This window comes from Saimiri boliviensis, chromosome 17 (genome assembly GCF_048565385.1).
Source record: "Saimiri boliviensis isolate mSaiBol1 chromosome 17, mSaiBol1.pri, whole genome shotgun sequence".
NCBI lineage: Eukaryota > Metazoa > Chordata > Mammalia > Primates > Cebidae > Saimiri > Saimiri boliviensis.
In genome coordinates, this window is record NC_133465.1 from 6,744,415 (window position 1) to 6,772,115 (window position 27,701).

The 27,701-nt window shown below is 59.1% G+C and overlaps 1 protein-coding gene across 7 annotated transcripts; it reads left to right on the top strand.

Annotated features, from left to right (window-relative positions):
* The first annotated feature begins 350 nt into the window (after positions 1-350).
* On the top strand, positions 351-26,884 carry TSPOAP1 (TSPO associated protein 1). 7 transcript variants are annotated; one of them, XM_010339734.3, is made up of 33 exons: positions 351-1,590; positions 2,363-2,470; positions 2,729-2,857; positions 3,439-3,618; positions 4,151-4,342; positions 5,577-5,654; positions 5,741-5,824; positions 6,088-6,177; positions 6,351-6,473; positions 6,748-6,852; positions 8,528-8,578; positions 8,977-8,997; positions 9,794-9,998; positions 10,633-10,805; positions 12,421-12,536; positions 12,830-12,939; positions 16,752-17,582; positions 17,744-17,895; positions 18,223-18,600; positions 18,685-18,924; positions 19,250-19,435; positions 19,985-20,809; positions 21,412-21,511; positions 21,591-21,742; positions 22,365-22,533; positions 22,930-23,001; positions 23,403-23,435; positions 23,625-23,728; positions 23,811-23,882; positions 24,120-24,230; positions 24,338-24,496; positions 24,863-24,926; positions 26,794-26,884. In XM_010339734.3, the coding sequence occupies exons 1-32, from the start codon at positions 1,258-1,260 to the stop codon at positions 24,890-24,892; spliced, it is 5,712 nt and encodes a 1,903-aa protein (XP_010338036.3). In that variant the 5' UTR covers positions 351-1,257; the 3' UTR covers positions 24,893-24,926; positions 26,794-26,884. The 7 variants fall into 7 exon arrangements, with proteins under 7 accessions (XP_010338036.3, XP_074244198.1, XP_074244199.1 ...); XM_074388097.1 differs by lacking the exon at positions 26,794-26,884 and adding an exon at positions 26,506-26,781; XM_074388098.1 differs by lacking the exon at positions 8,977-8,997.
* The last annotated feature ends 817 nt before the right edge of the window (positions 26,885-27,701 follow it).

The following is a 27,701-nucleotide window of genomic DNA, read 5'->3' on the forward strand; positions in this document are numbered from 1 at the left end:
TGTCTCTCTCTTTGTTTCATCTCCAGTCCCATCTTTTCTAGTTCTGCCCTTCTCTGTGGCTGGATCTGTCATACCCTCCCCCGTTCTGTCTCTACCAGTCTCACCCGGTGTGGGGAGGACCATCTGCACCCCGCTCGCCTCTGTACTCCGGAAGGTGTGAGAATGTGTGAAGACGAAGACAAGGGTGGGAGGCCACATGTGGGAGCCCTGGGCTGACATCCCGTGAGAAACCTGCTCTTCCTTCTGTCCCCGACCCTGTCAGCCGGTCCAACCCACCAGTCCAGCGCCATCACCATGGAAACCAGCAGCCGACTTCCTATTGGTGGGTGGGAGGGGAGGAGGAGGGGGAGGGGAGGGCTGGCTCTCCTCGGCTTGCCCCCCCCAATTCTGAGGCTCAGCCCTCCTCGGAGCCCACCATCTCGAGGATCCCAGACTGTAAGGGACCCCTGCAGTCCCTAGAGCTGAGGCCAGCAGGGGCTGAGACTATGAGGCAAGCAGCCCATCGACCCAGGCCTCCTTAGGACCAGCCCAGCCACCCAGCAAGCGAGAGAGCAGCAGCAGAGAGCAGAGCCGGAGATAAAGGACCACAGCGGATCACTGGGGATCACCCCCAGCAGCTCCTGAAGCCCCTGGCCAGGCTGAGGGGTTGCGATGGATGGCCAGACACACAGACACTGACAGACACACAACAACACCGATGCACACAGCTGCACGGCACTGACACACTCAGATACAACCAGTGACAGCATCACATATTGCCACAGCCCTGCAATACAGACACCCACACACACAGAGAAACAACTGGCAACTCTGAAATGGGCAGACAGTGACACACAGCACCACCCCCCTCAACACACAGAAGTGGGGGCACCCATCTTGCCAATGCACAAGACAGCATTGAGCTGCACGGACAGACCTGGAGACACACACGCACACCCTCACCCAGGCGCAGCTGTCGGTGGCCTCTGCACATCCTCCCCACCCCCACGGGGGACACCCTCGCTCCCCCACATACTGGCGCACATACACAGCCACCAGCAAACATAGCTCACATATCCCTGGCTCCAGCTCCGGCAGCCCTGGCGCCTTCTGCAGCCTCCTTTGTGGGTGGGGAAGAGCTCAGCCAACCTTGGATGGAGCATCGGTGAAGTAAGAGCTCGGAGTGGAGAGGAGCTGGCCTGGCATGACCCTCGCCAGTCCCCCCAGCTGGCTGGGTGATGTCCCCCGGCCCGGGTTCTGGAGTCCCTTGGCAGTACCATGGAGCAACTGACAACCCTCCCACGGCCTGCGGACCCTGGAGCCATGGAGCCATGGGCACTGCCCACCTGGCAGAGCTGGACTCCAGGTCGAGCGGGTGAACCTGGCGGTGCAGCCCCAAAGGTCGCCGATATTCCTCCGGCAGCTCTGCAGCTCCGAGAACTGAGGTCTGAGGAGAGTTCTGAGCCCAAAGGAGCCCAGATCTCCAGGCCCCTGAGGGGCACTGACTCTGAAGGAGCAGAGGCTGGTCTACCAAACCTGGGCCAGCAAGCATCAAGCTCTGGACCCACCTGCCTGAGGCCAGAGGATGAGGAAGCAGAGGCTTTCCCGAAGGTAAGGGATCTGTGGGAGGCTGGGGTCTGCAGGGTGGGGGTATCTCACCATGTGAGGCCAGGCATGCATCCCCACTGCCCACCTCTCCTCTCTTGGCCTGTCTGTGAGTCTGACTCTGTGGCTATCTGTCCTCTTTTTATCAAGCAGAAATCTTGGGGGCTCCATTTCTTTCGGCATGTGTCTGTCCTTCTGACTCTCTCTGTCTGTCTGTCTGTATCTGGCCCTGCTGCTACCCTGTCCCTCTCTGTGCCTCTCCCTGACAGTGTATCTGTCTGTCTGTGTTTCTTCCTCCATGAGTCTGTCTGTCCCTGGGGGCTGGAGTACCGGGGGAGTATAGAGGTGTATGGTAGAATCAGTGGAGGAAGCAGTTTGAGGGGAGGGGGCTTTGGGCAGGACCGAGCCAGGGTTGAGGTGGAGCAGGCTTCTGTAGAAGAGGGAGGGGACAGGACTTTGGGGGAGGGCAGGGGAGTCTGGAGGGATGGGAGTGGGAGCTCGAGCTGGCATGTCCTTGGAGGAGAAGATGGAGAGGAGTGGGCAGGATCAGGGGAGAGCAGGAGGGTCCCAGGGCTGGGGGTGCCTGCGTGGATGGAGGATGGGACAGCTCCTTCGCCTAGGTCTCCTCTGGCCCACTCTGAAGGCCTGGGACCGGGGCGGGGGAACCCGTTTCATCTCCATGTCTCCTTGGACCAGGGATGGGGGGTGCTTCCACATGGAAGGCCCTGCTGGGTGACTGGGTTTCTGAAGTGCTGTCCTCGGTCCTTTCCCGTGCCAGGCCAAGCTGAACATGGGCTTCGGGGACAGGCCCAATCTGGAGCTGCTGAGGGCCCTGGGGGAGCTGCAGCAGCGCTGTGCTATCCTTAAGGAGGAAAACCAGATGCTGGTGAGGCTTGGAAACTGGGGTCCTGCATTCTGGCTAGAGGAGCCAGGCCCTCAGTGCCCTCCTCACCCCGTGACCATCTCTCCAGGTGGGGGCTCCATGGAGGTGACAAAACCCAAGACCCAGAGAGAGTAAACCCCTGCCTAGAGTCGCCAAGGACCCCACTGTGAGCCTAGGGCTTTAACCCAAGACCTGGGCAATTAGGACTGGGTCTTCGGGGTGTTCCCTACATGTCCCCAATTCTGCCTGACCCCTTGTCAGAGAAAGAGCAGCTTCCCTGAAACAGAAGAGAAGGTGCGGAGGCTGAAGAGGAAGAATGCCGAGCTGGCGGTCATTGCCAAGCGCCTGGAGGAGAGGGCCCGAAAGCTGCAGGAAACGAACCTGAGGGTGGTGAGGACAGGAGGCTGCTGGCTGGAGGCTGGGCGACCAGGGGAGAGGGGAGCCAGGGTTGGGCCTGAGGGCTGTCTGAAGCTTGGGAGTCACAGACTCAGCACCTAGGAAAGCAAGAATCTAGAGGCTCAGGTGCAGGAAGAGCAGAGGCTGGCCAGGCCAGGAGGCCAAAGGTTTCTGGAGCTGCAGTGGGGAGAGAAGAGCTGGATGGGGAGGTTCCTGAGCAGGCAGGGAGCAGGATTCTGGATTACCACGTGCTGGTGCTGGCGGCAGCCTCCTGCTGAGCTCATCTCAGGGTATAGAGCTGAAGTGGGGGCAGGGATGAGCCCCATCACAGTGGCAACCCCACATTAGCAGCATCCTTTGGTCCTAGAATTGGACGTAGAGTTAATATCCTTTCCGACTGCTGGGATCGGGTAAAGTGAGGCTGCTGGTTTTCTGAGACTCCAGACAGGGTGGAAGCAGGTGGCCACCTCCCAGGTTTTCTCCCACCTCCTAACTCCTCCTTTGGGAGGAGATGAGGAGTGGGAGAAGTGCCCCAGCCCTCGGGTGACCACTGGCCTTGCCCCTCCTCTGGCTAGGTGAGTGCCCCCTTTCCCCGGCCGGGGGCCAGCTTGGAGTTGTGTCGGAAGGCCCTAGCCCGCCAGCGAGCCCGGGACCTCAGTGAGACAGCCAGTGCACTGCTGGCCAAGGACAAGCAGATTGCTGCCTTGCAGCGGGAGTGCAGGGAGCTGCAGGCCAGGCTCACCCTGGTGGGCAAGGTGCGAGGAGGCCCTGCTCACCTCTTCCAGCTCGGCCCTGCACAAGGCCATCTGCCTGTCGTGGGATGCGGACAAGATGTTAATGAGATGCAAATGAAACGGGAGGGTGGAGGTTGCTGGGAGTAGGTTCCCCTGGCAACGGCCCAGGTGGGAGAGGGGAGAAGGGGGTGGAGCCATGAGTCCCAGACCTGGGCGTTTCTGTGCCTCAGGCTTGAGGTTGTGTGCCGGTGGGTCTGGCTGTATGCATCCACACACGCGTTGCGTGAAGGGATGTTCACAAGGCATTTAGCACAGTGCTGGGCCCATTGAGAGCACCCAGGAAATAAGTTACTGAGAATGTCCGCATACGGGCTCGCGGGAGCATGTGGGCACACACGCATGCACAGGTACCCAGGCATGTATGCATGGGAGGGTGTGCACATTCCGGCGCATCCGAGCCCCTCCAGCAAAGCGAAGGGGCTCGGCCGGGGATGGATGGGGCGGGCAAGGGTTAGGCCTGACTCCCTTCTCCGTCCCTGTGCCCTAAACTCAGGAGGGTCCCCAGTGGCTCCACGTGCGGGACTTCGATCGGCTGCTGCGCGAGTCCCAGCGGGAGGTGCTGCGGCTGCAGAGGCAGATCGCGCTGCGCAACCAGCGGGAGACGCCCCCGCGCCCGCCGTCCCGGCCCCCGGGTCCTGCTCCCCAGGCCAGAGCAGGGGCGCCGGCTCCCGGGGCCCCGGGAGAGGTGAGCGCCGGCGCAAGGGCAGGTGTGTGGGTGCTTGCAGATGAGGGGTGGGGAGCGACCACCCGGATCTCCCCTGCACCGTGCTCAGAACCCTAAGGACCCGGTGGTGGCGTGCGCATTCCCAGGGCCTGGGGAGCTTTCCCGTCCTGGGCAGGGTCCACCTCCACGCCTCCCACGCTCGTACCTGCGCCGTGCCCTCCCCCGGGGGCTCCAGGGTTCCGCCCTCCGTAGGCCTGTGCCCAGCGGGGCCCGGCCGGCCGCCCCTGCCGCGCTGCCAGTGGTACAGCCCGGCCGCAAATCCCTGGTTGCCCTGGCAGCCACCCGGGGCCCAGCCCGCGCTGCCTCCTCCCGCTGCCGCCGTAGAGCGGGGACGCCCCCGTCAGCGCCCGCCTGGCTGGCCAGGCCTGGCCCCGGCTACCCGGGGGCGGCGGTACGTCCGCCCCAGCTCCAGGTACAGGCGACCCTCACTGAGCGCGGGGCTTAGGTAGCCCCTGTCTCGAGGGCCAGGGACGTACTCCGGACCCCCAGAACTTAGGGGTCTGGCGTCTTTCCATCATCCTACGTGGGCAGCAAGTAGGTCCTCCTCCTTCCGGGAAGAGGGCTGGGAGGAGGGACCCGGTAGTGATCTGATAGTGACCAAGACCTCCGGGTAGGGGGGATGCTTCTTGCTCAGACTTTGTCTCTCTGGCTGGCCCTGGAAGGGAGAGGCACCTCCCATCAAGACCTGTCCGCCCCCAAAGTTTGCACGGATAAATGGAAGGTGTGGTAGGGTGGGCTTGCGGGGAGCCAGGAGGAAGGTCTGGATGGGCCTGTGCTGCTCTGGGCCAAGCCCAGGTTTGAATGATACAGAACCCCTATCTTGGGGAGCACCACATCCCCGGGGGCCAAGCAGCCTCCTAATTCTCTGCCAGTCGCTGAAGGACACCCAGGACAGTTATTGAGTGCAGAGCAGGGCTGCTGCTGGAAGCTAAAAAGGGAAAGCTTTGGCCTGGATAAAGGACCCATCTCCCAGGGCACACGTGGGTCCCAGGATCTCAAAGCACTTATGGCTCCAGGACACAGGGTGCAGCCTTTGTACTTCTGCATCGGCTGGAGAGGATGGGAGGGGGTGAGCAGACAGTACCCCTCTTTGCTCTTCCTAGGCAGGGACCTCTTGCTGGCTGGGTGATGGGATGGGAACCTGCCCTGGGGCCCTGTTCTCAGGTGTCCTCCCCTTGTCTCTGGGCATTTCTAGGCCACGCCCCAGGAGGATGTGGACAACCTACCGGTGGTTCTAGGGGAGCCAGAGAAACAGCAGAGGGTGCAGCAGCTGGTAAGTCCTAGGTCAAGGGTTGGAGGCAGCCTGCTGAGGGCAGATGTACCTTCCCACATGAGGAGTCCTCGGTTCTGACCCCACAGGAATCGGAGCTCAGCAAGAAGCGGAAGAAATGCGAGAGCCTGGAGCAGGAAGCCCGGAAAAAGCAGAGGCGATGTGAGGAGCTGGTGAGCTCTTGAGGGCAGCTCAGAGGCGGCTCCTCCCTTCGCCCAGGCCAGCCAGGTGGTGGGCTCCCTCTCAGCTCCGCTTCCGCCCCTCCTGCCCTCAAGCACACCTTTTCCCTCCTGCTCCTCGGTGCTTTCCTTTCCTGGCTGGCACAAGTTCCAGCAGGGGAGGAAGGCCTGGCCTGGGAGAAGGGCAGGGTCCTGTGTGGGGAGACTGGGGATGTGAGCGCTGGGCCTCCTCCTGAGAGCTCCTCTGCCCTGCTCAGGAACTGCAGCTGAGAGAAGCGCAGAGTGAGAATGCCCGCCTGGTGGAGGAGAACTCCCGGCTCAGTGGGAGAGCCACAGAGAAGGAGCAGGTACCAGTTCTGACCAGCTGCCGTGGAGACCTGTGCTCCCCTCATGGCCCCAGTCCCCAGCCAAGGGGCTTTCTCCTCCGCCCCTGAGTCGGGGTAGGGGACTGTTCCCGCTGGGAGGGCGCTGGTGGGTCAAAGCTCACCCACCCAGTGCCCTGCCACTGTCCCCTCGCCAGGTTGAATGGGAGAATGTGGAGCTAAGGGGCCAGCTCCTGGGGGTGACACAGGAGAGGGACTCAGCCCTTCGCAAGAGCCAGGGCCTGCAGAGCAAGCTGGAGAGCCTGGAGCAGGTGCTGAAGGTGAGGGGATGGCGCGGGTCCATTCGGCAGGTGCTGAAGGGGAGGGTGCTGGGCCCTGGCTCGGGGAGCAAGTGGGACAGCAGAATGTGCTTAGGGAGGGACACTAGCTCTGAGGCCCGGGCCTGGAGCTGCCAGCTGCTCGCCTTCTCCAGACTCAGTTTCCTTTATACTCGGGGGCTCTGCAGCAGATGGTGTTGGAAGCTTCCTCATCTTAGATCTTCTCTAGAAACAGCCAAGTGGGGGCTCTGGCCTTGATTTGGATCTTGTGTTTCAGCACATGCGGGAGGTGGCCCAGAGGCGGCAGCAGCTGGAGGTGGAGCATGAGCAGGCTCGGCTCAGCCTGCGGGAGAAGCAGGAGGAGGTCCGGAGGCTGCAGCAGGTGGGGCCGCCGTGAGGGAAGCTGGTGGGCTACGGGCTACGGGACGACAGCTTTGCCACTCACTCATTCAACAAACATTCACCATGTGCCTGGCACTGTGCTAGGCGGTAGGGAGACTGTGGAGAACAAAGACCAGGTCCCTGACCATCAGCAAATTCGCAGATCCATGAGTGAGCTGATTTCAGACACTGATGAATGAGCACGGTGGTGGAGAAGAACAGGGTGATGTGACAGAGTGACTTGGGATGGGGTGAGGAGCCACTTTAGGGTTCATCGGGGTGACAATTGAGCTTGCCAGGTGGGAGGAGTAGATGCACATGCTCTGTGGATGGAAGGGCTGGAGGAGTCTGAGCTCAGTGTGGCTAGAGGACAGCAAGCGATGGGCGGTGTGCCGGGAGTGGGCAAGAACCCCATCCTGTTGGGCCTTAAAGGCCATGGGAAGAGTTTGGGTATTCTGCTCTGTGAGTGGTTAGAAGCTCTTGAAAGATCCTAAGTAGGGGAGTGACACGATCTGAGTCATAATTTTACAGGATCACATGGGTAGTATTGTGGAGGGTGGACTGTGGGAGCAGGCATGGAGCGGGGCCTGGGCGGGAGGTGGCAGCTTTCTGGAGAGGGACGCAGGCAGTGGAGGTGGAGACAGGTGCCCGGGTTTGAGTTGTGTTTTAGAGACAGAATTGACAAGCTTCTGGCCGGGCGAGGTGGCTCACACCAGATCACTTGAGGTCAGGAGTTTGAGACCAGCCTGGTCAACATGGTGAAGCCCCGTCCCTACCAAAAGTACAAAAATTAGCCAGACATGGTGGTGTGTGCCTGTACTCCCAGCTACTCGGGAAGCTGAGGCAGGAGAATCACTTGAACCCGAGAGGTGGAGGTTGTGGTGGGCCGAGACAGCACCACTGCACCCCAGTCTGGGTGACAGAACAAGACTCCATCTTAAAAAAAAAAAAAAAAAAAAAAAAAGAATGGACAGGGCTCCCTGTGGGATTCCAGCTGAATCCCTTCTCTGTCAGCCATTTGCTGTATAAATCCTGGTGAAGGGTGGGGCTTTTCACACCCCAAAGGTGAAGGATGAAGGGGCAGCAGATCTGAGAGGTTGGGAATCCTGAGTACTGACTTCCGTTTTGGTCACGTTTGGGCTGGAGTTAAACATTCAAAGGGAGCTGTCCATGGGCACTTGGATACATGAGCCTGGGGTTATGGGCAGGTTGGTCTTGGAGCTGTTTGGAGCCATCAGTGTGCTCAGTTGTAGGAGCAGATGGCAGCCCTAGGGAGAGCAGACAGTATAAACCGGGCCCAGCACTGGCTCCAGGGACACCCTAACATTGAAAATGGGGGTCAGGGAGCAGGCGAAAGAGACTGAGAAGGAGCATCCAGAGAGTTAGGAGGGAAACCAGGAGGATGGTTGCCCAGGAAAGAGGGGGGCAGAGCCAGGCCACGCCTCTCCTGGACCCCTTTGCCTTCTGGTCTAAGGCATGGTTGAGGGTGGGCGTTTGGGAGGGAGAAACCCTTCAGCCTCCCGCTGCCCTGTCCCTCTCTCCTCTCTCCCTGCCCTCTTCTTTCTCCCAGCTTCTTCCTCCCCTGCCTCAGCCTCCCCCTTCCTCCCTCGCATCCCTCTCTGCTCCACCCCGTTCCTTATCCTTCCCTCCAGCATTTCGGTTCCTCCCACCTGTAGGCCCAGGCGGAAGCCAGGAGGGAACATGAAGGGGCCGTGCAGCTGCTGGAGGTAGGACCCCGGGAAGCGGCCCCTGTTCCACCACCTTGCGAGGAAGGCAGGGGAGCGCCAGATAGAGCTGGGATGGACTGTGGCGGTGGGGAGAGGGGTTGCAGGAGGGACTCTTAAATGCTCCACGGCCTGGGGGAGTTCCATCCACCGCTGGCCTAGTTCTCAGGGTGGGCACGGCTGACAGGGGGCTCCTAAGCCTGGTGGCAGCAGCCTCCCATTGCTGCCACTCCCAGAGGCTGCCCTCACCCCGAGATAGCCTTGCGTTTAGGGACGGCTAGTCAGTCCAGGGAGCGGACTGGATGGCGTCCACTTAGGCCCCCTTCTCCCCCACCCTCTCTGGGTTAGCGACCCACAGGCTCAGGGGTCTAACCTGGTCTCTGCTTCCTTTCCTGCCTCAGTCTACCCTGGATTCCATGCAGGTAGCGCCCCGCTCTCCGCTTCCCCACACCTCTCTAGGCTGGCTGGGCTGCAGCTCCTCCCTCAGGGCCCAAGCAGTCCTGCTCTCTCCTCCAGCAGAGGGGGTGTCACGGGGAGCAGACCTGAGAATCCGTGGGGGGTGGGGTTCCCACAGGACAAGTGCCGCTGTCCCCTCCTCCCAGGCCTGCCACCTTGTCTGGCAGACACAGGGCCTCCCCTCTCTAGCCGCCCTGAGCACGAGGAAGTTCATCCCCAGTCTAACTCAGGAGCTCTCTCTATTGGCCAGAGAGAGACCCTGCTTTTGGGACTCTCCGGCCTGAGGAAACTTCCCTGGGCGTTGGTCCATTCCCATCAGGAAGACATCTCTGCTCCCCTGTGGCACTTCCTGGCCCCTTCTCTGAGGGAAGGGGTTTGGGTTGCTGACTGTGGAAGGGTGATGGGTGGCGGAGCTGAGAAAACTCCCGGGTGACGGTGGTGATGATGGGGTGGAAATGATCCCTGATGGCCTAGAAAGTAGCCAGAGGCAGAAGGACCATTGCCTCCAGCCCAAGGGTTGGCGAGTGTGTGGCAGGCCCAGCCTTTGCTCTGGAAGGGCCTGGGGTGAAGATGCCCCAGGACATGGCCCGGAACTTCCCCCTCAGCTCTGATGCGTTCCAGGCAGCGGCAGGCCTGGTACTGAGGCCTGGGGCTTGGTGAATGGACGTGACCTGAAACCCAGTGTAGGGCTGTGTGGAGATGGCATGGGCTGGCACTGGGCAGCTTTGTGGGGCCTGGTGGCTCATGGTGGGTCTTGGCCAGGCCCGGGTTCGAGAGCTCGAGGAACAGTGCCGCAGTCAAACTGAGCGCTTCAGCCTCCTGGCTCAGGAACTCCAGGCCTTCCGCCTGCACCCGGGTCCCTTGGATCTGCTCACCTCTGCCCTGGACTTCGGGACGCTTGGAGATCGCCCACCACCTCCCTGCTGCTGCTCCACCCCCCAGCCTTGCCGGGGATCTGGCCCCAAAGGTATGGGGGACACCAGTGATATTGGCCTGGAATCTCTAGGCCTGGGCTTCTGTATAGAGCAGGGAGTTCAGGATCAGAGAAGGCCAACAACTCATCCAAAGTCACACAGCAGGTTAGAGTCGTGCCTGGCTAGAACTGGGTTCTGTTGGGGAAAAATAAAGCCCAGGGGAGTGACTGTCCAGAGTCTAGCCCAGGCATCTTGGGTCATTGTTCTTCTCCTTCCAACAAGACCTGAATGGTCAGGGCTAGGAGTTGGGCGCTAGGAGTCAGCAGCAGGCAGTGTGGTCTCGTGGAGTAGGGGCTTGGGAGTCAGTTGGATCTGGTGGTCCCAGCTCCACTCATGTGACAGTCACTTTGATTTGAGAATGCGGCTTAACCTCTCTGGGTCATAGTTTCTTAAGCTGAAAGACAGGAATAATTAAAAGTATCTCATCGAGCTGCTTTGATGATCATGTGAAATAACATATGTAAATCAGCTTTACCTCTATTTAGTAAGTTTCTTGCTAAATATTTCCCTTTTTGTAAGGAAGCCCGGCTGTGGAGGGCCTGGCCCTATATCCAAGACGCACCACCCTATCTCCCTGGTCCCTCCTCAGGCCACAGACCCCAAGCCCACGTGCCATCTTCTCTTTAGACCTTGACCTCCCGCCGGGCTCCCCCGGGCGCTGCACCCCAAAGTCTTCTGAGCCTGCCCCTGCTACCCTCACTGGGGTCCCTCGAAGGACAACCAAGAAGGCAGAGTCTCTCTCCACCTCCTCCCGCTCCGAGTCCGTCCACAACAGCCCCAAGTCATGCCCTACACCTGAGGTTAGTGCTGGGATGGGGCTTTGGCTTGGGCAAGGGGGCAGGGCAGGTGGCCCTGACCTCTTCTGGGATCCCCGGGAGTTGGGTGGCAACTTCTGGGGTCTCAAGTTGGGAGGTAGGAGGCCTGTGGATTCCTCCTGTGGGTGAGGGGTTCAGGTGGAGCCATCCCTGCTCTCCACGGCCTGCCTGCGAGCCCCACCTGGGGCCACCTGACCTGGGACCACCCCTGGGAGGCCCAGAGAGGCTCTGTGGGCACCAGGATCTGCATAATGAGACTATTCCTAAGAGCGTCTGTAGTGAAAGCAGGTGGTTGTGTGAGAAAGAGCACAGGCTCCAGGATTCCAATCCCAGCTTTGCCTTAGGCAAGTCACTGAGCCTTTCTGGGCTTCGGTTTCCTTATCTGAATCTTGGAGCTAATAAAACCTGCCTTCTAAGGTTGTAGTGAGGGTTAAATGAGTAAGGAACGTGCCTGTCTCAGTGCTGGGCACACAGTAGATGCTCAACAGGGGGCAGCTGTTATTATTACTAAGTTCCTGGGCGTCATCAACTCGTCCTTCTTTCTACCCAAAACCCCCAGAAGGTGGAGGGGGCAGGTCAGGAGCAGCTCTGCGAGCCATTCAAGTGTTAGAACGCAGTCCTGAGCCTCTGCTGCCCCCTCGTGGGGTAGAAGGGTGGTGCCAGCTTCGGATGTGGTGGCGGAGAGGCTGAGGCATTGGCAGAGAAGAGAAGACAGCCTGTTCCCCAGGCCACTGCAGCAATCTCAACAGTGGCCTCAATCACGGTGCCCCAAGGCTGGGGTGCCTTGGGGTGTGGGAAGTAGACAGCAAGTTCTGAGTGCCAGAGCTGAACGGCAGAACACTGTCACTTGGCCAGAAGCTGGGACCTCTCAGGCTCCTTCAGTCTCCTTGCTTTCAGCGATTTACCGTTGGGGTGCTTTGTCAAGGTTTTTTTTTGAAATTTAAAACACTTTTTAAATTTGAGACAGGGTCTCGCTCTATGGCCCAGGCTGCAGTGCAGTGGTGTGATCTCGGCTCACTGCAACCTCTGCCTCCAGGTTCAAGTGACCCTCCCACCTCTGCCTCCCAAGTAGCTGGGACCACAGGCACGTACCACCACACCCAGCTCATTTTTGTATTTTTAGTAGAGATGGCGTTTTGTTATGCTTCCCAGGCTGATCTCAAACTCCTAGCTCAAGGGATCCACCTGCCTCAGCTTGCCAAAGTGCTGGGATTATACACATGAGCCACTGCATCTGGCAACTTTGCCAAGTTTTTACCTTAAGGAGCCAAACTGCTGTTGACATCCACGCGCCACGCCAGCATGGCCTGTGCCCCTCTGAGAGGAGAGAAGTGGCCTTATTTCCTGGAGGGTGCATAAAGGCCCAGGGAAGGGTTAGACTTATCACCACTGCCTCTGCCCAGGGCAGCTGGGCTCTGCCCGGGCCTGCTTCAGGTACTGAGAGGGCATCAGGGGACCCTTCCCACCGGCCTCGTGCAGCACGGATGTACTCACTTTCCGGCCTCAAAGCAATAGGTCCTCTGGCTCTGCCTGGAAATCTGCGTGGTTGGCATTGGGCCCCAGGCCCTGAAGAGGAATCAGCCCTTTCTGTTTGCCCCAGGTGGACACAGCCAGTGAGGTAGAGGAGCTGGAGGCCGACAGTGTCTCCCTGCTTCCAGCCGCACCAGAGGGCAGCCGGGGAGGAGCCAGGATCCAGGTCTTCCTAGCGCGGTATAGGTGGGTCCCTCACCCTCACCGCCCCGAACTCCCCCCCAGCATTTGGGGTGTATGCAAGGAGGGGGCTGGGTGGAGATAGAGGCCTCTGGAAGTGGTGGGGGTGGTGCAGGACCCAGTGGGCCTATTCATATAACCTAGTTAAGCCAGAGTGGGCGCAGTGAGGGCTGTGATTTGCAAGCAGTGGACAACCACGACCAAGTCTCCATAAAGGCTCAGTGCAGTGGGGGAGAGAAGACGCGACATGGGAGTGGAAAGTAGGTCACTCTCTTCCTCCTCTGTGCCTCCCCCAACAGCTACAACCCCTTCGAGGGCCCCAACGAGAATCCAGAAGCAGAGCTTCCGCTGACAGCTGGCGAGTACATCTACATCTATGGCAACATGGATGAGGATGGCTTTTTTGAAGGTAGGAAGGTAGTGGGGGTCATTCTGTCCATTCCCCTCCCTTTGAGCCCATGTTCCCAAAGACCTCCGTCTGTCCATTTGTCCATCCATCCATCCATCCATCCATCCATCCATCCTCTCATCCTCTCTGTCCAGCGTGCTCAGCCCACCTTAACACTTTGGACTCACCTAAAAGGCATACAGAGACCTGGTGGCCATTGGGGAAAGAGAAAGAAGGGGTTCTGGCTCTAAGCAGGGCAGGACAGCATAGTCCAGATGGTGGGCAGAGTGTCTCAGGAGATTTTGGCTAGATTCACTGTTGTGTGGATAGTCCAGGCATGGCAGTATTTCCCACTAGTGGCACCTGAGGTCAGGTTTGCAGCGTAGATTTGATGCTGGACTCCAGTCAGGTATGAGGAGGAATCAGGGTAAAGGTCCCAAGGGAAGGTGTTTGTGAGCAGTTAGTGGCTGTCAGGGCCCAGGCAGGGAGTGAGCTTCAGGGCATTTCTGCAGCTCCTGTGGGGCATCAGAAGACTGATGAGGGAACTAAGGCAGAGGCCTCATTGAGACTGGGCACCGTGGGCCCGTGGAAGACATGCTCTTGGGAGACTCTCTCAGGGCGGCCATGGTCTGGGTACCACCAGGCTGAGTCCGTCAGCAGCAGAGGATGGCACTGTGTAGAGATCTGGAGCGGGTATGGACAGGGCAGGGTGAGAGCCACAGCTGTGTGTAGAGATTTAGGAACAGGCTTAGCTCTGAATCTGTAACCCTGGAAGCTTGGGAGCCCACTCAGCTTCTTTTTCCTGGGTCCTCTGCTTTGTTATTTGAGGAGCTGCTGGGACTCATGGCACCTGGCTTTGTGCACTTAAACTCCTTACAAGGGTAGATTACGAAGATCAAGATTAATAAAAAGCGTTCAGGAAAACTATACTTTACAAATGAAGAAAAAAAAAAAACCCCAAATCAAAAACCAAAACCCAAACACCTTTTTTTCGGAGAGGGGCCGCCAAGGCTTAAGTATTAACTAACCACAAATGACTAGAATTTGAACTCTGCGATCTGGGATAAACTGGGATAAATGTAAAGGTCCATAGACCACTGGGCGTGAGATGCCATATTCCCTGTCCAGCCTTAGCCGAAGGACTACTTCCTCTACGTCCCGGCCACCTAGGCTGTTTGTTCTCAGCCGTGCGGGCTTCTGGAGCCCGTGCCTGCCTTGGGCCCAGGCTCCAGCTTCAGCCCTGCAGGCTGGAGATGCTCTTAGTGTGAAGACCCTGCCTTTCATCTCCGCTCCCCAGTGCTAGCGCTTATAATCGCCTCCTAGGGCTGCAGGAACACATTTCCACTGAGTGGCTTCAACAATAGACATTGATTCTCTCACCGGCCTCTTCTGGTGGCCAGGAGTCTGAAATGAAGGCCTTGGCAGAAGTGCATGCCCTGTGGGGGCTCCTGGGGAGGTTCCTTTCCGTGTCTCTTTCAGCTTCTGGTGGCTCCAGCTGTTCCTTGGCTGATGGCCACCTCACTCCAGTCTCTGTGTCTGTGGTCACCATCGCCTCCTCCTCTCCTTGTGTCACGGTTTCTCCTCTGTGTGTCTCTTATAAGAATGCTTGTCATTAGATTTAGGACCCACCCACATAATCTAGGATGATCTCATCTCAAGATCCTTCACTTAATTACATCTGCAAAGACGCTTTTTCCAATAAGGTCATGTTCACGGGTTCCAGGGTTGAGAACACGGACATGTTTTTGGGTGGCTACCATTCAACCCTCTACAGCAGGTGTCCCCAAACTATGGCCCCCTGAGGCCATTTATCCGGCCCCCTGCCGCACGTCAGGAAGGGGCACCTCTTTCATTGGTGGTTAATGAGAGGAGCACAGTATGTGGAGGCCCTCCAACGGTCTGAGAGACAGTGAACTGGCCCCCTGTGTAAAAAGTTTGGGGACGCCTGCTCTATAGTGTTAATTGTATCATCGAATTTATTGACAGTCCCTATTGTTTCTTCAAATTTCCTTACTTTTTTTTTTTCCTAGCATAGGCAGAGAGAGAGGGTGGAGGTGGGGGGCACAAGTGACTGTTGGGGAAACTCCAGGCCCCCCCTGCAGCTCAGACCTGCCTACACTCTCCCCTCTGCCCTAAGCCCTGGCTCGTGCTCCCCCTTCCTCCCAATAAGGCACACCAGCTACCAGCTGCCTGTTCCCTGAGAATTTTTTTTCTTCTTTAAATTGGCCGTGACATGACATGCTGGGTGCCCAACGTCCTTGATATCCCTCAATCAAACAACAACAGCAAATGTTTTAAAATACTTTCTTGTCAAGTCTCCAGGAGAACGGACACAGGTAACAAAATGTAATCATTTGTGGCCGCCTGGATTGACTGCTGTCAGTCCTGCTCCTAGATGCAAGCCTGCTGGTGTCCTGGTCCTTCTGGAACCTACAAGTGACTCTTTTCGCTACCACTTACTTCCTTTATCTCTAAGATTCCTTCCCTTACCTTGCTGAGTTGGTTCCCTCTCTCTCCCTCTGTGGATGTCTGCTGTTCACAAAGGGAAGTTAAGGGACACCCCAGCCCCCCCTACTCCTCAGGCCCAGGTAAAACTCAATCAGCAGAATTTTTTTTTTTTTTTTTTTTGGAGACAGCATCTTGCTCTGTCGCCCAGGCTGGAGTGCAGTGGCTCAGTTACGGCTTACTTGTAGCCTCTACCTCCTGGGTTCAAGAGATTCTCCCACCTCAGGCTCCTGAGTAGCTGCAACTACGGGCATGCTACCACTCCCAGTTAATTTTTGCATTTTTTATAGAGATGGGGTTTTGCCACGTTGCCCAGGCTGGTCACAAACTCCTGGCCTTAAGCGACCTGCCTGCCTCTGCTTCCTGAAGTGCTGGGATTATGGGTATAATAAACCACCAAGCCCAGCCAGTTTTCTCATCTTAACCTGCTTATTTTTAAAAACTTTAATATGAAATTATTATTGCAATTTTTAACACAATAGTTTTTTCAAATGTATAAATAGCACAATGACCACTTATATCCCCACCACCTAGATTCAACGATCGTTAACATTTTTGCGTATTTGCCTTATCTATATGTAGGTTAAAAATTATTTTAAGGCCAGGCGTGGTGGCTCACGGCTGTAATCCCAGCACTTTGGGAGGCCGAGGCGGGTGGATCACCTGAGGTCAGGAGTTTGAGGCCGGCCTGGTCAATGTGGTGAAACCACGTCTACTAAAAATACAAAAAATAGCTGGGCATGATGGTGCACGCCTGTAATCCCAGCTACTTGGAAGGCTCAGGCAGGAAAATCACTTGAGCCCAGGAGGGCGAGGTTGCAGTAAGCTGAGATCATGCCATTGCACTCCAGCCTGGGCAGCAAGAGCGAAACTCTGTCTCAAAAAAAAAAAAAAAAAAAAAAGGATTTAAAAACCATTATGACATTTTACCTTGAAATGCTCAACATGCTTACTTAGAACATGACAGTCTCCTCCATCCTTCCAGCCCCAGCATCACCTGGGAGCTTATTAAAACCAAGAATCTCAGCCCCATCCAGACCCAACTGAGTTAGAATCTGTAGCTTAAAAAATCTCCAGGTGATTCATGTGGATATTAAAATTGAAGGAGCACTGTCCTAAACAACCAGAATGCTATTATATCAGCCCTACCCTTATCCAGGTCTTTACGGCTCTTGCCTTTTAAAAGAATTGACAGTAAAATGTTGATTCGAATAAAATGCTTAAGATCACCCGCTAGCAGTTGCTAAAATGCATTTATTATACCGTGTGTTTCTTTATCCTGTCTCTGTCTTTCCCTGCCCTGTCTGTTCCTGTCCTCCTCCTGCCAGGCGAGCTCATGGACGGCCGAAGGGGCTTGGTCCCCTCCAATTTTGTAGAGCGGGTGTCGGACGATGACCTCCTGACCTCCCTCCCTCCGGAGCTGGCCGACTGGTCCCACAGCTCAGGCCCTGAACTCAGTTTCTTGAGTGTGGGTGGGGGTGGCAGCAGTAGCGGGGGCCAAAGCAGCGGGGGACGGAGCCAGCCCAGACCTGAGGAGGAGGATGCAGGGGACGAGCTCAGTCTGAGCCCATCACCGGAGGGCCCGGGCGAGCCTCCTGCTGTGCCTTACCCCCGCCGTCTGGTGGTCCTCAAGCAGCTGGCCCACAGCGTGGTGCTGGCCTGGGAGCTGCCTCCGGAGCGAGTGGAGCTACACGGCTTCCATATCTCCGTGAACGGGGAGCTGCGACAGGCCCTGGGGCCCGGGGCGCCACCCAAGGCTGTGCTGGAGAACCTGGACCTGCGGGCCGGGCCCCTTCACGTTTCTGTCCAGGCCCTGACCAGCCGGGGCAGCTCCGACCCACTGCGCTGTTGCTTGGCGGTGGGTGCCCGGGCTGGAGTGGTACCCAGCCAGCTGCGGGTCCATCGCTTGACGGCCACATCTGCTGAGATCACCTGGGTGCCCGGCAATAGCAACTTGGCCCACGCCATCTACCTCAATGGGGAAGAGTGCCCACCTGCCCGCCCCAGTACCTACTGGGCCACCTTCTGCCACTTACGGCCTGGCACACCCTATCAGGCCCGAGTGGAGGCTCAGCTCCCACCCCAAGGGCCCTGGGAACCAGGCTGGGAGAGGCCGGAGCAGCGGGCTGCCACCCTGCAGTTCACCACACTCCCAGCAGGTATGTGGGCTTGGGCCCTGATGTCCGGAACACCCAGGAGACCAGGCCACAGTGATGGAAGAAGGGGAACCCGGTCTTATTTGCGTTATCAGGGAAATGGCAAATTGGGCAGATCTCTCTGATGGGGAGCATCACTGGGTCTTGTGACTCCCTGCCCCCAGGCCCGCCCGATGCCCCCCTGGATGTGCAGATTGAGCCTGGGCCCTCCCCTGGGATCTTGATCATCAGTTGGCTCCCAGTCACCATCGATGCTGCTGGCACATCCAACGGTGTCCGGGTCACAGGCTATGCCATCTATGCTGATGGGCAGAAGGTATGGCTCTGCCTGCTGTACCCTGGGAGTGGAGGTGGGTCCCTCCTTGCTATGCCCAGAGGCCTAGGCTCTCTGGCCTGGCACAGAGATGCCCAGCCCCTGGCATTTGGGCACCAGGAAGCAGATGAGTTAAGAGCATGGGCTTTGGCAGCACATGATGGATTTTGGAACAGTTCCACCACTGAAGCCATGGGCCAGGAGGACGCCATGAGATGGGCCATGCAGAGGGTTTAGCGCCGTGCCTGGTGTAACACTAGCTGCCGCTGTTGGCAGTGTGTCCTCAGGCTTGGCTGTCTCAGCCTCTGCTTCTGCCCCTCCACCCTGCAGATCATGGAGGTGGCCTCACCCACGGCAGGCAGTGTGCTGGTGGAGCTGTCCCAGCTGCAGCTGCTGCAGGCGTGCCGTGAGGTGGTCGTGCGCACCATGTCGCCCCACGCCGAGTCGGCGGACTCCATCCCGGCTCCTATCACTCCCGCCCTGGCTCCGGCCAGCCTGCCAGCTCGAGTCTCCTGCCCCTCACCACGACCAGGCCCAGAGGCCAGAGCACCCCTTGCTTCAGCCTCCCCAGGGCCTGGAGACGCCAGCTCTCCTCTCCAGCACTCTGGTCCCCTTGGAACTCAAGAGCCCCCAGGAGCACCCCCTGCAAGCCCTTCCAGAGAGCTGCCAAAAGGTGTCCACGAGGACCCTCCAGCACCTTGCTCCCAGGTACCCTGTCCAGGGAGAGGGGAGCAGGTGCTGGCTGGGAGAGGGGCCTGGGCTTGGGCCCTTCCTCAGTGCCCTCTGTTCCAGGAGGAGGCTGGGGCAGCGGTGCTGGGCACCTCAGAGGAGAGGACAGCCACCACGTCCACTCTGGGTGAGAAGGACCCTGGCCACGCAGTTCCCTCACTGGCTGAGCAGGAGGCCGAGTGGACTGCAGGAGAGGCCAGCCTGGCCCCCAGCTCCGCCCAGGGAGCACTGGCCCCACAGGGGCTGAACACAGAGATGTGCCAAGGAGGAGACCCAGGGTCTGGGCTGAGGCCCAGGGCTGAGGTAGGGGTTCGGAGGGCCTGCCTGCCTGCCTTCTGCCAGCCCACATCCAGCTTTCTCTGCCTGTCCTCTGCTCTGGTGCTGCTCCAATGCCTTTGCTGTGCCGTGTGTCTGTTTTTCTTCTCGGATTTCTCTGTCCCATGTGGCTCCCATCTCCCTTCTCCCACCCTGCCCCCGACCCATTGTGTACGTCCCCCATTTAGGACATGGCTCTTTCGCCCTCTGCCAAAGGACCCCTGTTATTGTGGCTGGGGCTAACCCTGCCTAGAGCCCCCTGTGCCCCCTCACCGCCCTCCCCATCTCTCCTGGCTTGCCTCGCCTGTTGCAGAAGGAGGACACGGCCGAGCTCGGGGTTCATCTGCTGAACTCCCTGGTGGACCACAGCCGAAACTCAGACTTGTCAGACATCCAGGAGGAAGAGGAAGAGGAGGAGGAGGAAGAAGAGCTGGGTTCCAGGACTGGCTCATTCCAGAAGCAGGTTGCTGGCAACAGCACCAGGGAGAACGGGGCCAAGGTAACGGGGTAGGGATGGGGTGCTGTGCCCCAGGCCTCAGACTCTGGGGCCTCCACCCTGTGCGTCAGCAGCTGCTCTGACCGCCACTGAGTGCCAGCAACATTGTAGGTCTGTGGCCTGGGCCCTGTCCTAAGCAGGAGATGGGAAGAGGCCCAGGATCAGCCTCTGCCCTCCTGGAAGGAAAGGGGAAGAGGAGGAGCCCATTCTGGCACCTTCCCTCCAGCCCACCAGATGCAGCTCCCTGGCCAGGGGAGGCTGGTGCCACCTAAGATCCTTGTGCTGGGAGCTTCTGGGGAGGGGACGGGGAGGCCTCCTCCTCAATGCTCCTGTCCCACGGGGGCCGGTGGCAGTTCCTCGGGTGTGTTCCCTGATTCTTCCTTCGGCTCTCTCTGGATATGTGTGCAACTTTGGGCCAGCCACTGTCCCCCTGGTTCTTCCCTCTTGGAGGAAGCTGTGGGAGGGCTGTGGTGTCGTCCGTAACCCCTGCCTCTCTCCTCTTCCCCACACATCTCTCTTCCCTGCTGCTGTCTGCTCCCGCCCCCTCACCAGTCCCAGCCCGAACCCCTTTGTGAGACTGACAGCGATGAGGAGATCCTGGAGCAGATCCTGGAGCTGCCCCTCCAGCCGTTCTGCAGGAAGAAGCTGTTTAGCATCCCCGAGGAGGAGGAGGAAGAGGAGGATGAGGAGGAGAAGCCAGGGACAGGCTGTTCTTCCCGAGACCCTGGCCGGCCTGAACCTGCATTGCTGGGGCTGGGCCGTGACAGCGGTCAGCCCCGAGGACCTGGCCAGTCTCCCTTGTCTCCCGAGCCCTTCAGGGCTGGAGACTGCCTGGAGGACGTGCCTGGAGGAAGCAGCCGGAGGAGAGGAGGGGGCTCCCCTGAGAAGCCCCCAAGCCGCAGGCGGCCTCCAGATCCCCGTGAACACTGCAGCCGACTTCTCAGCAACAATGGGCCCCAGGCCCCTGGACGACCAGGCCCCGCGAGGGAGAGGGGTGGCCTCCCCGTAATTGAGGGCCCTAGGACTGGACTAGAGGCCAGTGGGAGAGGGCGGCTGGGCCCTTCCCGGAGGTGCTCCCGTGGCTGGGCCCTGGAGCCTGGCCTGGCCAGCTGCCTTTCCCCTAAGTGCTTGGAAATCAGCATTGAATATGATTCGGAGGACGAACAGGAGGCGGGCAGCGGGGGCATCAGCATCACCAGCTCCTGCTACCCCGGAGACGGGGAGGCCTGGGGCACAGCAACCGTAGGAAGGCCCAGGGGGTCTCCGAAGGCCAATTCAGGCCCCAAACCCTACCCACACCTCCCGGCCTGGGAGAAAGGGGAGCCAGAGCGGAGAGGCCGCAGTGCGACGGGCAGAGCCAAGGAGCCACTCTCCCGGGTCCGTGCTCACTCCCCGCCCTGGGCAGCCCCTGCCTGCTGCCGCCTGGTGGCCCTGCTTGCTGCCCACCAGCAGCTCCCATTCCACGCTGCCACCTCCATCAGCAGAGGTGGGCGGGGCCTCCGGGTTCCCCCAGCTGCCTCCTCCCACCCACATTCCGCTGCTTTGCTGCTTCTGCTGATCAGAACTGGGGTGCACACTACTCATTCTGTCACTGGTCGCCGGTTGCAGCCTTTGGGCAGGGTTGCCCTTTCCTCTGCATAGCTAGTTATGGCTTCAGGATGCTGACATGATGCCAGGGCAGGGTCACCTGCCCTGATGCTGACGGAAGGCCTTCCTCTCGCAGGCTCCTCAGCCAACTCGAGTCCCCCCTACTCCACTCATCTGCTTGGGGGCTGGGGCTGGGGCCTCCCCTCCACCCTCCCTCCCACTGTGGGGGTGTCCGAGGTCTCCAGCAGGCCCAGCCGACCAAGGCTCCAGGAGAGGAACGCTGTGCTCCTGCGCTACTGTGCTGCTTACGCTGCTGGGGCAGAGCTGGGGAACACGGGCCTTCCAGAGGGATGGTGTGTTACTCCTGCCATCTGTTAACCCTCTTTTTGCAGGCAACAGAGACTGGAGAGTCCAGAGGGCAGGACGGCTCTGGGCGGAGGGGCCCCCAGAAGAGAGGTGCCCGAGTCCCCAGGCCAAGCATTGCAGAGCTGGGTGAGCACCTGATGGGGGTTGTGCTAGAGCCCTTGGGCCAGACCTCACTGTGTCATGGCTCTCTCCGCTGTCTCCACAGTCCCTGTGAGGAGCCCCTCGGAAGCACTGGCTTACCAGCACCTACCGGGCAGGATCTTTGTGGCTCTGTTTGACTATGACCCCGTGTCAATGTCGCCCAATCCCGATGCTGGAGAAGAAGAGCTTCCCTTCCGAGAGGGTCAGATCCTGAAGGTGACTGATTTCGCCATCCGGGCTCGGAGCGCCAAACGCCAGCTAGGTCTTCCTTCCCCTCTCCTTTCCTCCACCGGAGGGGTCACTGAATCATGGTGGAGAACACGGCTTCTAGAGCAGATGATGTGGGTTGGGACCCTGACTCTGCTCCTTCTAGCTGTGTAACCTTGCGTATATTACCTAGACCCTCTGGGTCTGTTTTCTTGTTGGTAAAATGGGGTTAATATTAGTGTCTACCTCACAGGGTGGTTTTTGGATTAAATGATTCAATGTACATAAAGTGCTTAAACTGCCAGGCACGCAGGCAGCACAATCTATCACTACTATTTTTCTTATCCCTCCAAGTATTGATTGAAGGCATGGTACTATTGCTCTGAGGCTAAGGAGATCCAGTCTGGGGTGGGTGAAGGGCGTGGCGGTGCAGACAGTGGGTGGCACGATACGGAAAGGGGTGTTTCCTCCTGTCCCGCGGATCATGTGCTTTGCCGTTTTCCGTTTCTCATTCCATAGTCTACAAAGGGAGAGCATTCTTCTGCAGTTCCAAATGGGGTGCTGCTGGGCTCGGGGCCTGGGGACACAGGGAGCGACAGACTTGGCTGAGACCACTGGCCTTTGCCTCCAGGTGTTTGGGGACAAGGATGCCGACGGCTTCTACCGGGGCGAAGGTGGGGGCCGGACAGGCTACATTCCCTGCAACATGGTGGCTGAGGTGGCTGTGGACAGCCCTGCCGGGAGACAGCAGCTGCTCCAGCGGGGTTACTTGTCCCCAGATATGCTCCTCGAGAGCTCAGGTATGGCCGGCTGCTGTCCCTCACCCACCTCCCACCAGCCCCCGTCCAACTCCACCTGACCCTGAGCAGTCAGCATGTCTGGGGTACCCCACGTACCCAGACTCTAGCAGAGCCCTGGAGCCTTGAGAACCCTGCGGCAAGGCTGGCAGTCGGCACGTGGGCTGGTGGCGTGGGGTGGTGTCTGTTGCTCAGGGGGATTCGGCCGTGCAGCCAGGAATTTGGGCTCCTGTAGGTCGGGTGGGGCTCTTGTCAGGGATGGGAGATGAATGCCCTTGCGAAACCAAGCTCCGTAACCCAGCACGGCCCTGAGAGGAAAATACAGAGCCCCGATCCTGTCTCCCCCACACCTCCCCTGCCTCACTTTCTCTCCTATTTCTACCTGCTTTCCTGGATCAGGGAATGGTCCCTTTGTGTACTCCACAGCCCGCACAGCTGGGCCTCCTCCCAAGCCCCGCCGCTCCAAAAAGGGTGGGTAAGACCCCATTCTGTCTCAGGTGCTGGGTGGGTGGCTCCGCTGGGCTGTCTGGGGAGGCGCCTGTGGGGTTTTGAGCCGGTAAGAGAATCAGGGCAGACCACTCACCTCCCCTGCCTCCCTCGGTGGGGGGCTTTGTTCTGGTGGGGGTGAGGGATGGCTTGTGGAGCTCTCTGTCCCCACAGGCACCCGACTGTAAGATCTGTGAACCCCGGAGCTTGCCATTTTCCCTTTCTGGGTGTTAGTTCACCACCACGCCGAAGGGTTGTGCAGATGTGCCCCCAGCAGCCTTCCCTGCCCGCCTCCTTGCGTGTGGGCGAGCGTCCGGCCTGCTCTGCAGCTCCTGCAGCCTGGGCGAGGAGGTGGGACGGGGCTCACAGTCTCATTCTTTCCACAGCGGAGTCTGAAGGCCCTGTCCAGCCCTGTCCAGGTGAAGGAGTATCCCCGGTGGGCCCGGGAGGCTGGGGAAGGAGATAGGGTGGGTGGCCCCTCTGACCTGGGCCCAGGGGCTACAACTAGTGGGGATGTGGTGACAGGGGGTCAGCAGGGGTCCCGTGCTGAGGACAGGGTGGGGTATAGGGCTCTCCAGTGAGTCCAGCGTCTTCTCGTCCCCCTGCAGTTCCCCTCAGGTTGGTCCCCTCTGCTGACCTGAAAGCTCCCCGCTCCATGGTGGCTGCATTTGACTACAACCCCCGGGAGAATTCCCCCAATATGGACGTGGAGGTGAGGACCCTCAGATAGAGCCCAGCGAAGGGGGTGGTGGCGGAGCCCTCCTAGGCCTGATGCCACCTCTTGTTTACCACAGGCAGAGCTGCCCTTCCGGGCAGGGGACGTCATTACTGTGTTCGGGGGCATGGACGATGACGGTTTCTACTATGTGAGAACATTGTTGGGGAGGCGTGTACCACACCCCAGTCCCCCAGCCTTCCCAAGGGGGCTCTCCCAGAGCCAGGGAGGGGGATGGGCAAGGGAGCCTCAGGAAGTCTGGAGGAAGGGAACAGGTCACCTCCCCGGACAGTGGTTTTGGCCCCAGCTGTTCCCCAGGGGCATCAGGGTCGAGGGGCAGGGCTAAGCCTCTGTCCTGATCTCAGTCTCACCTGCCCCTCCTCTCCAGGGGGAATTGAATGGACAAAGGGGCCTGGTTCCATCCAACTTCCTGGAGGGCTCTGGGCCTGAGGCAGGCGGCCTGGACAGGGAGCCCAGAACATCCCAGGCTGAGAGTCAGGTCAGTGGGAAGCTGGGCTCCCAGCTCGGCAGGGTGGTGTACCCTGCTGGTGGGGTGGTGGGGCCAGGGAGTGTTGCCACAGGAGTGCAGCTGGGGTGATCATGCAGGTAAGCACTGTGTCCTGCAAGGAGCCGCTGAGTGACCACCAGAGGGGAGCCCCACCTGGCAGCTGCACCCCAGTATGTACCCTCTGCAGAGGGGTGATAGCTGTGACCCTGACCCCCAGGCCATCTGACCTGGCTGCCAATACCTGGGGGCTGACACAGGTGAGAGGCCCTGAGGAAAAGGACCCCTCTGGCCAATCAAAGCTCCTGTTTCAGCCACTCCCACCCTGGGGGTCTTCCTGCCTCCCAGGTGCCTTTGGAAGCCAGTTGCCCAGCCAGGCCCAGCTTCCTGGGTTCTCATTCCTGGAGCTTGCCTCTCCTTGGGGTGGGTGGAATACAACTAAGCTTCCACCCTCAGAGGGCAGGGAGAGGGAGTGAGGAGGCCAAGCCGCAGCCAGAAAACTCAGGGCTTCCGTGTGCAATCGATCTAAACGCAAAGGCCTTGGAGAGCAGGGCCAGCTGGCGGCCGGGCGGAGACGACGCGGATTTGTCGGTAACCCATCTCCTCTCTTTGTTCCCTGTCCTCAGAGAACGAGGAGGAGAAGAGTCCAGTGCTAGATGGAGATAGATATGTGTAGAGAGAGAGCAACATGTAAGTGGGGGGACTGCCCCCCGTGTGACCCCCCACTCCCACTTGACCATAATCAGACAGTGCTCCTTTGTAATACTGGAGCTGACCCAGCTTTCCCACTGTCGTCCAGGGAATGGCGAGGGAGATCTTGCCATGTGCCAGATTTGCATAAAGAGTCAACCCTCCCCTCCCTGCCCCTCTTGGCTTGCCTTTACGCAGGGCAGAGCCAGCTGTCATAGGATTACATGTCATCGTAGTGTGTGATGCCCCATATTAGCGGATGCCTCCTATTCTATAATACACATGGCTTCTGGAACATGGTGTGCCATCCACATTATGCCTCCTCAGTGGTATTATGATGCTGGGTGACTATGGCATTATAATATCGTAATTATTACTGGTGCCGGGGTGACACTGTAATGCCACCAGTAATAATAGGCTTTCCACCCTTGTCCTCTGTATCGTGACCTGTTAGGGTGACCAGATGCATGATTTACTGCCAACTCTCAGTTTTCTCAGCTTGGGGGATAAAAGGGGAAGTTTGGCCAGGCACGGGGGCTCATGCCTGTAATCTTAGCTACTTGGGAGGCTGAGGCGGGAGGATCATTTGAACCCAGGAGGTCGAGGTTGCACTGGGCAGTGATCATACCACTGCACTCCAGACTGGGTGTCTCAAAAATAAAACAATAAAAGGGAAGTTTGAGTAGTTCAAATCCATAAATAATCCCAAGCCACTATTCTCCGGGGCTCAGATAACTCCTTTTGTTTCCACAACAAGCTCTCCCTCCTGGATGTTGTGGAAGGAGCCCTGAGAGGGAGTGGGAAGGGCGTGGGGCTCCCCAGCGGCCATCAGCTCTGGCTGGTTGGCAGTAGGTGCTTCGGCCACATCGAGCAGGAGGGCAGGGGCGGGGCCTCGGCTGTGCACGCACTTTCCTTGCCCCTGGCCTGGGCTCTAGGGTTGGTTCTGGCTGGGAGCCTGCCAGGCTCTGGGCAGCGAGTGGGAGTTGAGGAAGGGAAGACTTGCAGGCTGGCAAGAACTGACAGGGCTGTGCCAGGCACAGGAGGTGAAGGTGGGGATGTGGGAACATAGGTGTGGGGGCTTTCTGGTAGCTTCTCTGTTCGCCCAGCTCCCTGGCCTTAATCTCTAAGGAGTGCTGTCTGGGTGGACTTGAGGCAGAGAGAGTGGCTTGGGATGCAAGTGCAGTTAGGAGGAGATTCTGCAAGGGAGAAGATGCTAAAGCCGGGTGTAGCCTCTGGAGCCTGTGGCAGGGGCTGAGTGACGCCCCCAGTGTGAAACTCTCTGGGTCCTGGCCTCCCTGCAGTCCTCTTAGGGTCCCTTAAGGGAGAGTCTCAATCTTCCTCCCCATGGAATGGGCACTGGCTCCACTCCCCGAAGGCCTGCAGGGGCCACATCTGCTGGGTTTGGGGCGACGCTCCTTCTGTCTGCGAGGGGCTGTGGAAGCTACCTTCTTTGTCAGTGACAGCTGTTTCTAAGCAGTCCTTGTCCTTGCGCTCCTTTTTTTTGGGAGGGAGATGACATGGAGAAGTTGGGGGCACCCATCCTGAGGGGCAGGTTCTGAGAACTCTTGGGCTCTGCCAGCCCTGCACCCTGTAGGGAGAAGGGAAGGGGCCTGGCCAGGGTCACAGCGACCAATCCAGAACTGAGACTGCATCCCATGGGACTCCCAACTCAGTGCTCCCTCGGCACCACCCTCCCCATTCGCCGCCTGTGCTGTGTGTGTCTGGCAGTGGAGGGAGGTGAGGCCCTGGTTCTCGCTTATGGCTCTGTGACAGGGGAGGCTGCAGGCCCCTGAGGCTGTGGGTAAAGGGGGCAGGGGATCAGGAGGGAGTGAGACACTGACCTTGCTCCTTCTGTCTCATATTCCAGGACTGGGTCTGTGCCACACAAGGGCCCCTGGGCCCCCCAGGTGGGCCTTATGCCCCCAACCCTGGCAGCTCCCCCAGGATTGAACATGGGGAGCCCCTGGGCAGAAGCGAGAAGGTGTGGGGTCTCTTCTCCAAGGGGAAGCAGTTCCTCAGGAGGCTGGGCTCTGGGAAGAAGGAGTGAAGCTGTGGCCCATCCTGCAGGAGGAAGAGGCCGGAGAGGCCCCCAGATCACCATCTCTGCTGAGTAGGGAAGGCTCAGACTGGGCCCAGAACCCCTGTTCTTCTGCATTAACACTGTGGCACTCAGAGGGGACCAAAGAGCCTTGGTGAAGGTCAGGGCTCCTTAAGGACGAACTCTCTAGAGAAGCACCTTCCTCCTCCAGGAGGGGAAACAGAGCCCACAGTGAGTATGTAACTTGGCCAAGGTCACTGAGCCAGGACTGGACCCAGGACCCTCGTGTCCTGGTCCACCCACCTCGTCTAGTGTCCCACCATGCCAGCTAGTCCCTTCTGCCACCCTCCCCAGTCCTAGACGGGCCCCTGGGGGAGAAAGGAGCCTGTGACCCCCATGGCTCTGGCTGTCCTGATCGTGTCTTCCCTCCCCTGAAGGAAAGTTTGCACTGGATTCTCTTGGAGCCCCACCTCCCTCCCCAGCGGGCAGGTGGGTGGAGCCGTGTATATATGTACATACTCAGTGCCTCAGTTCAGCTTCCTCCACCTCGCTTCCACCGCACAGGCCCGGGAAGGAGAAAGCCCAAGCCAAAGCGGGCCCCACCCCGCCCCCATCGTGCTGCACCCCTCCCTGTCGGGGCCTCCTGGCTCCTGTGTGGTCTCGCCCGCAAAGACCCTGGGGCCAGCGGGCCAAAAGCAGGAGTTGGGTTTGCCTTATTTTGCTCATTGGATTCAACT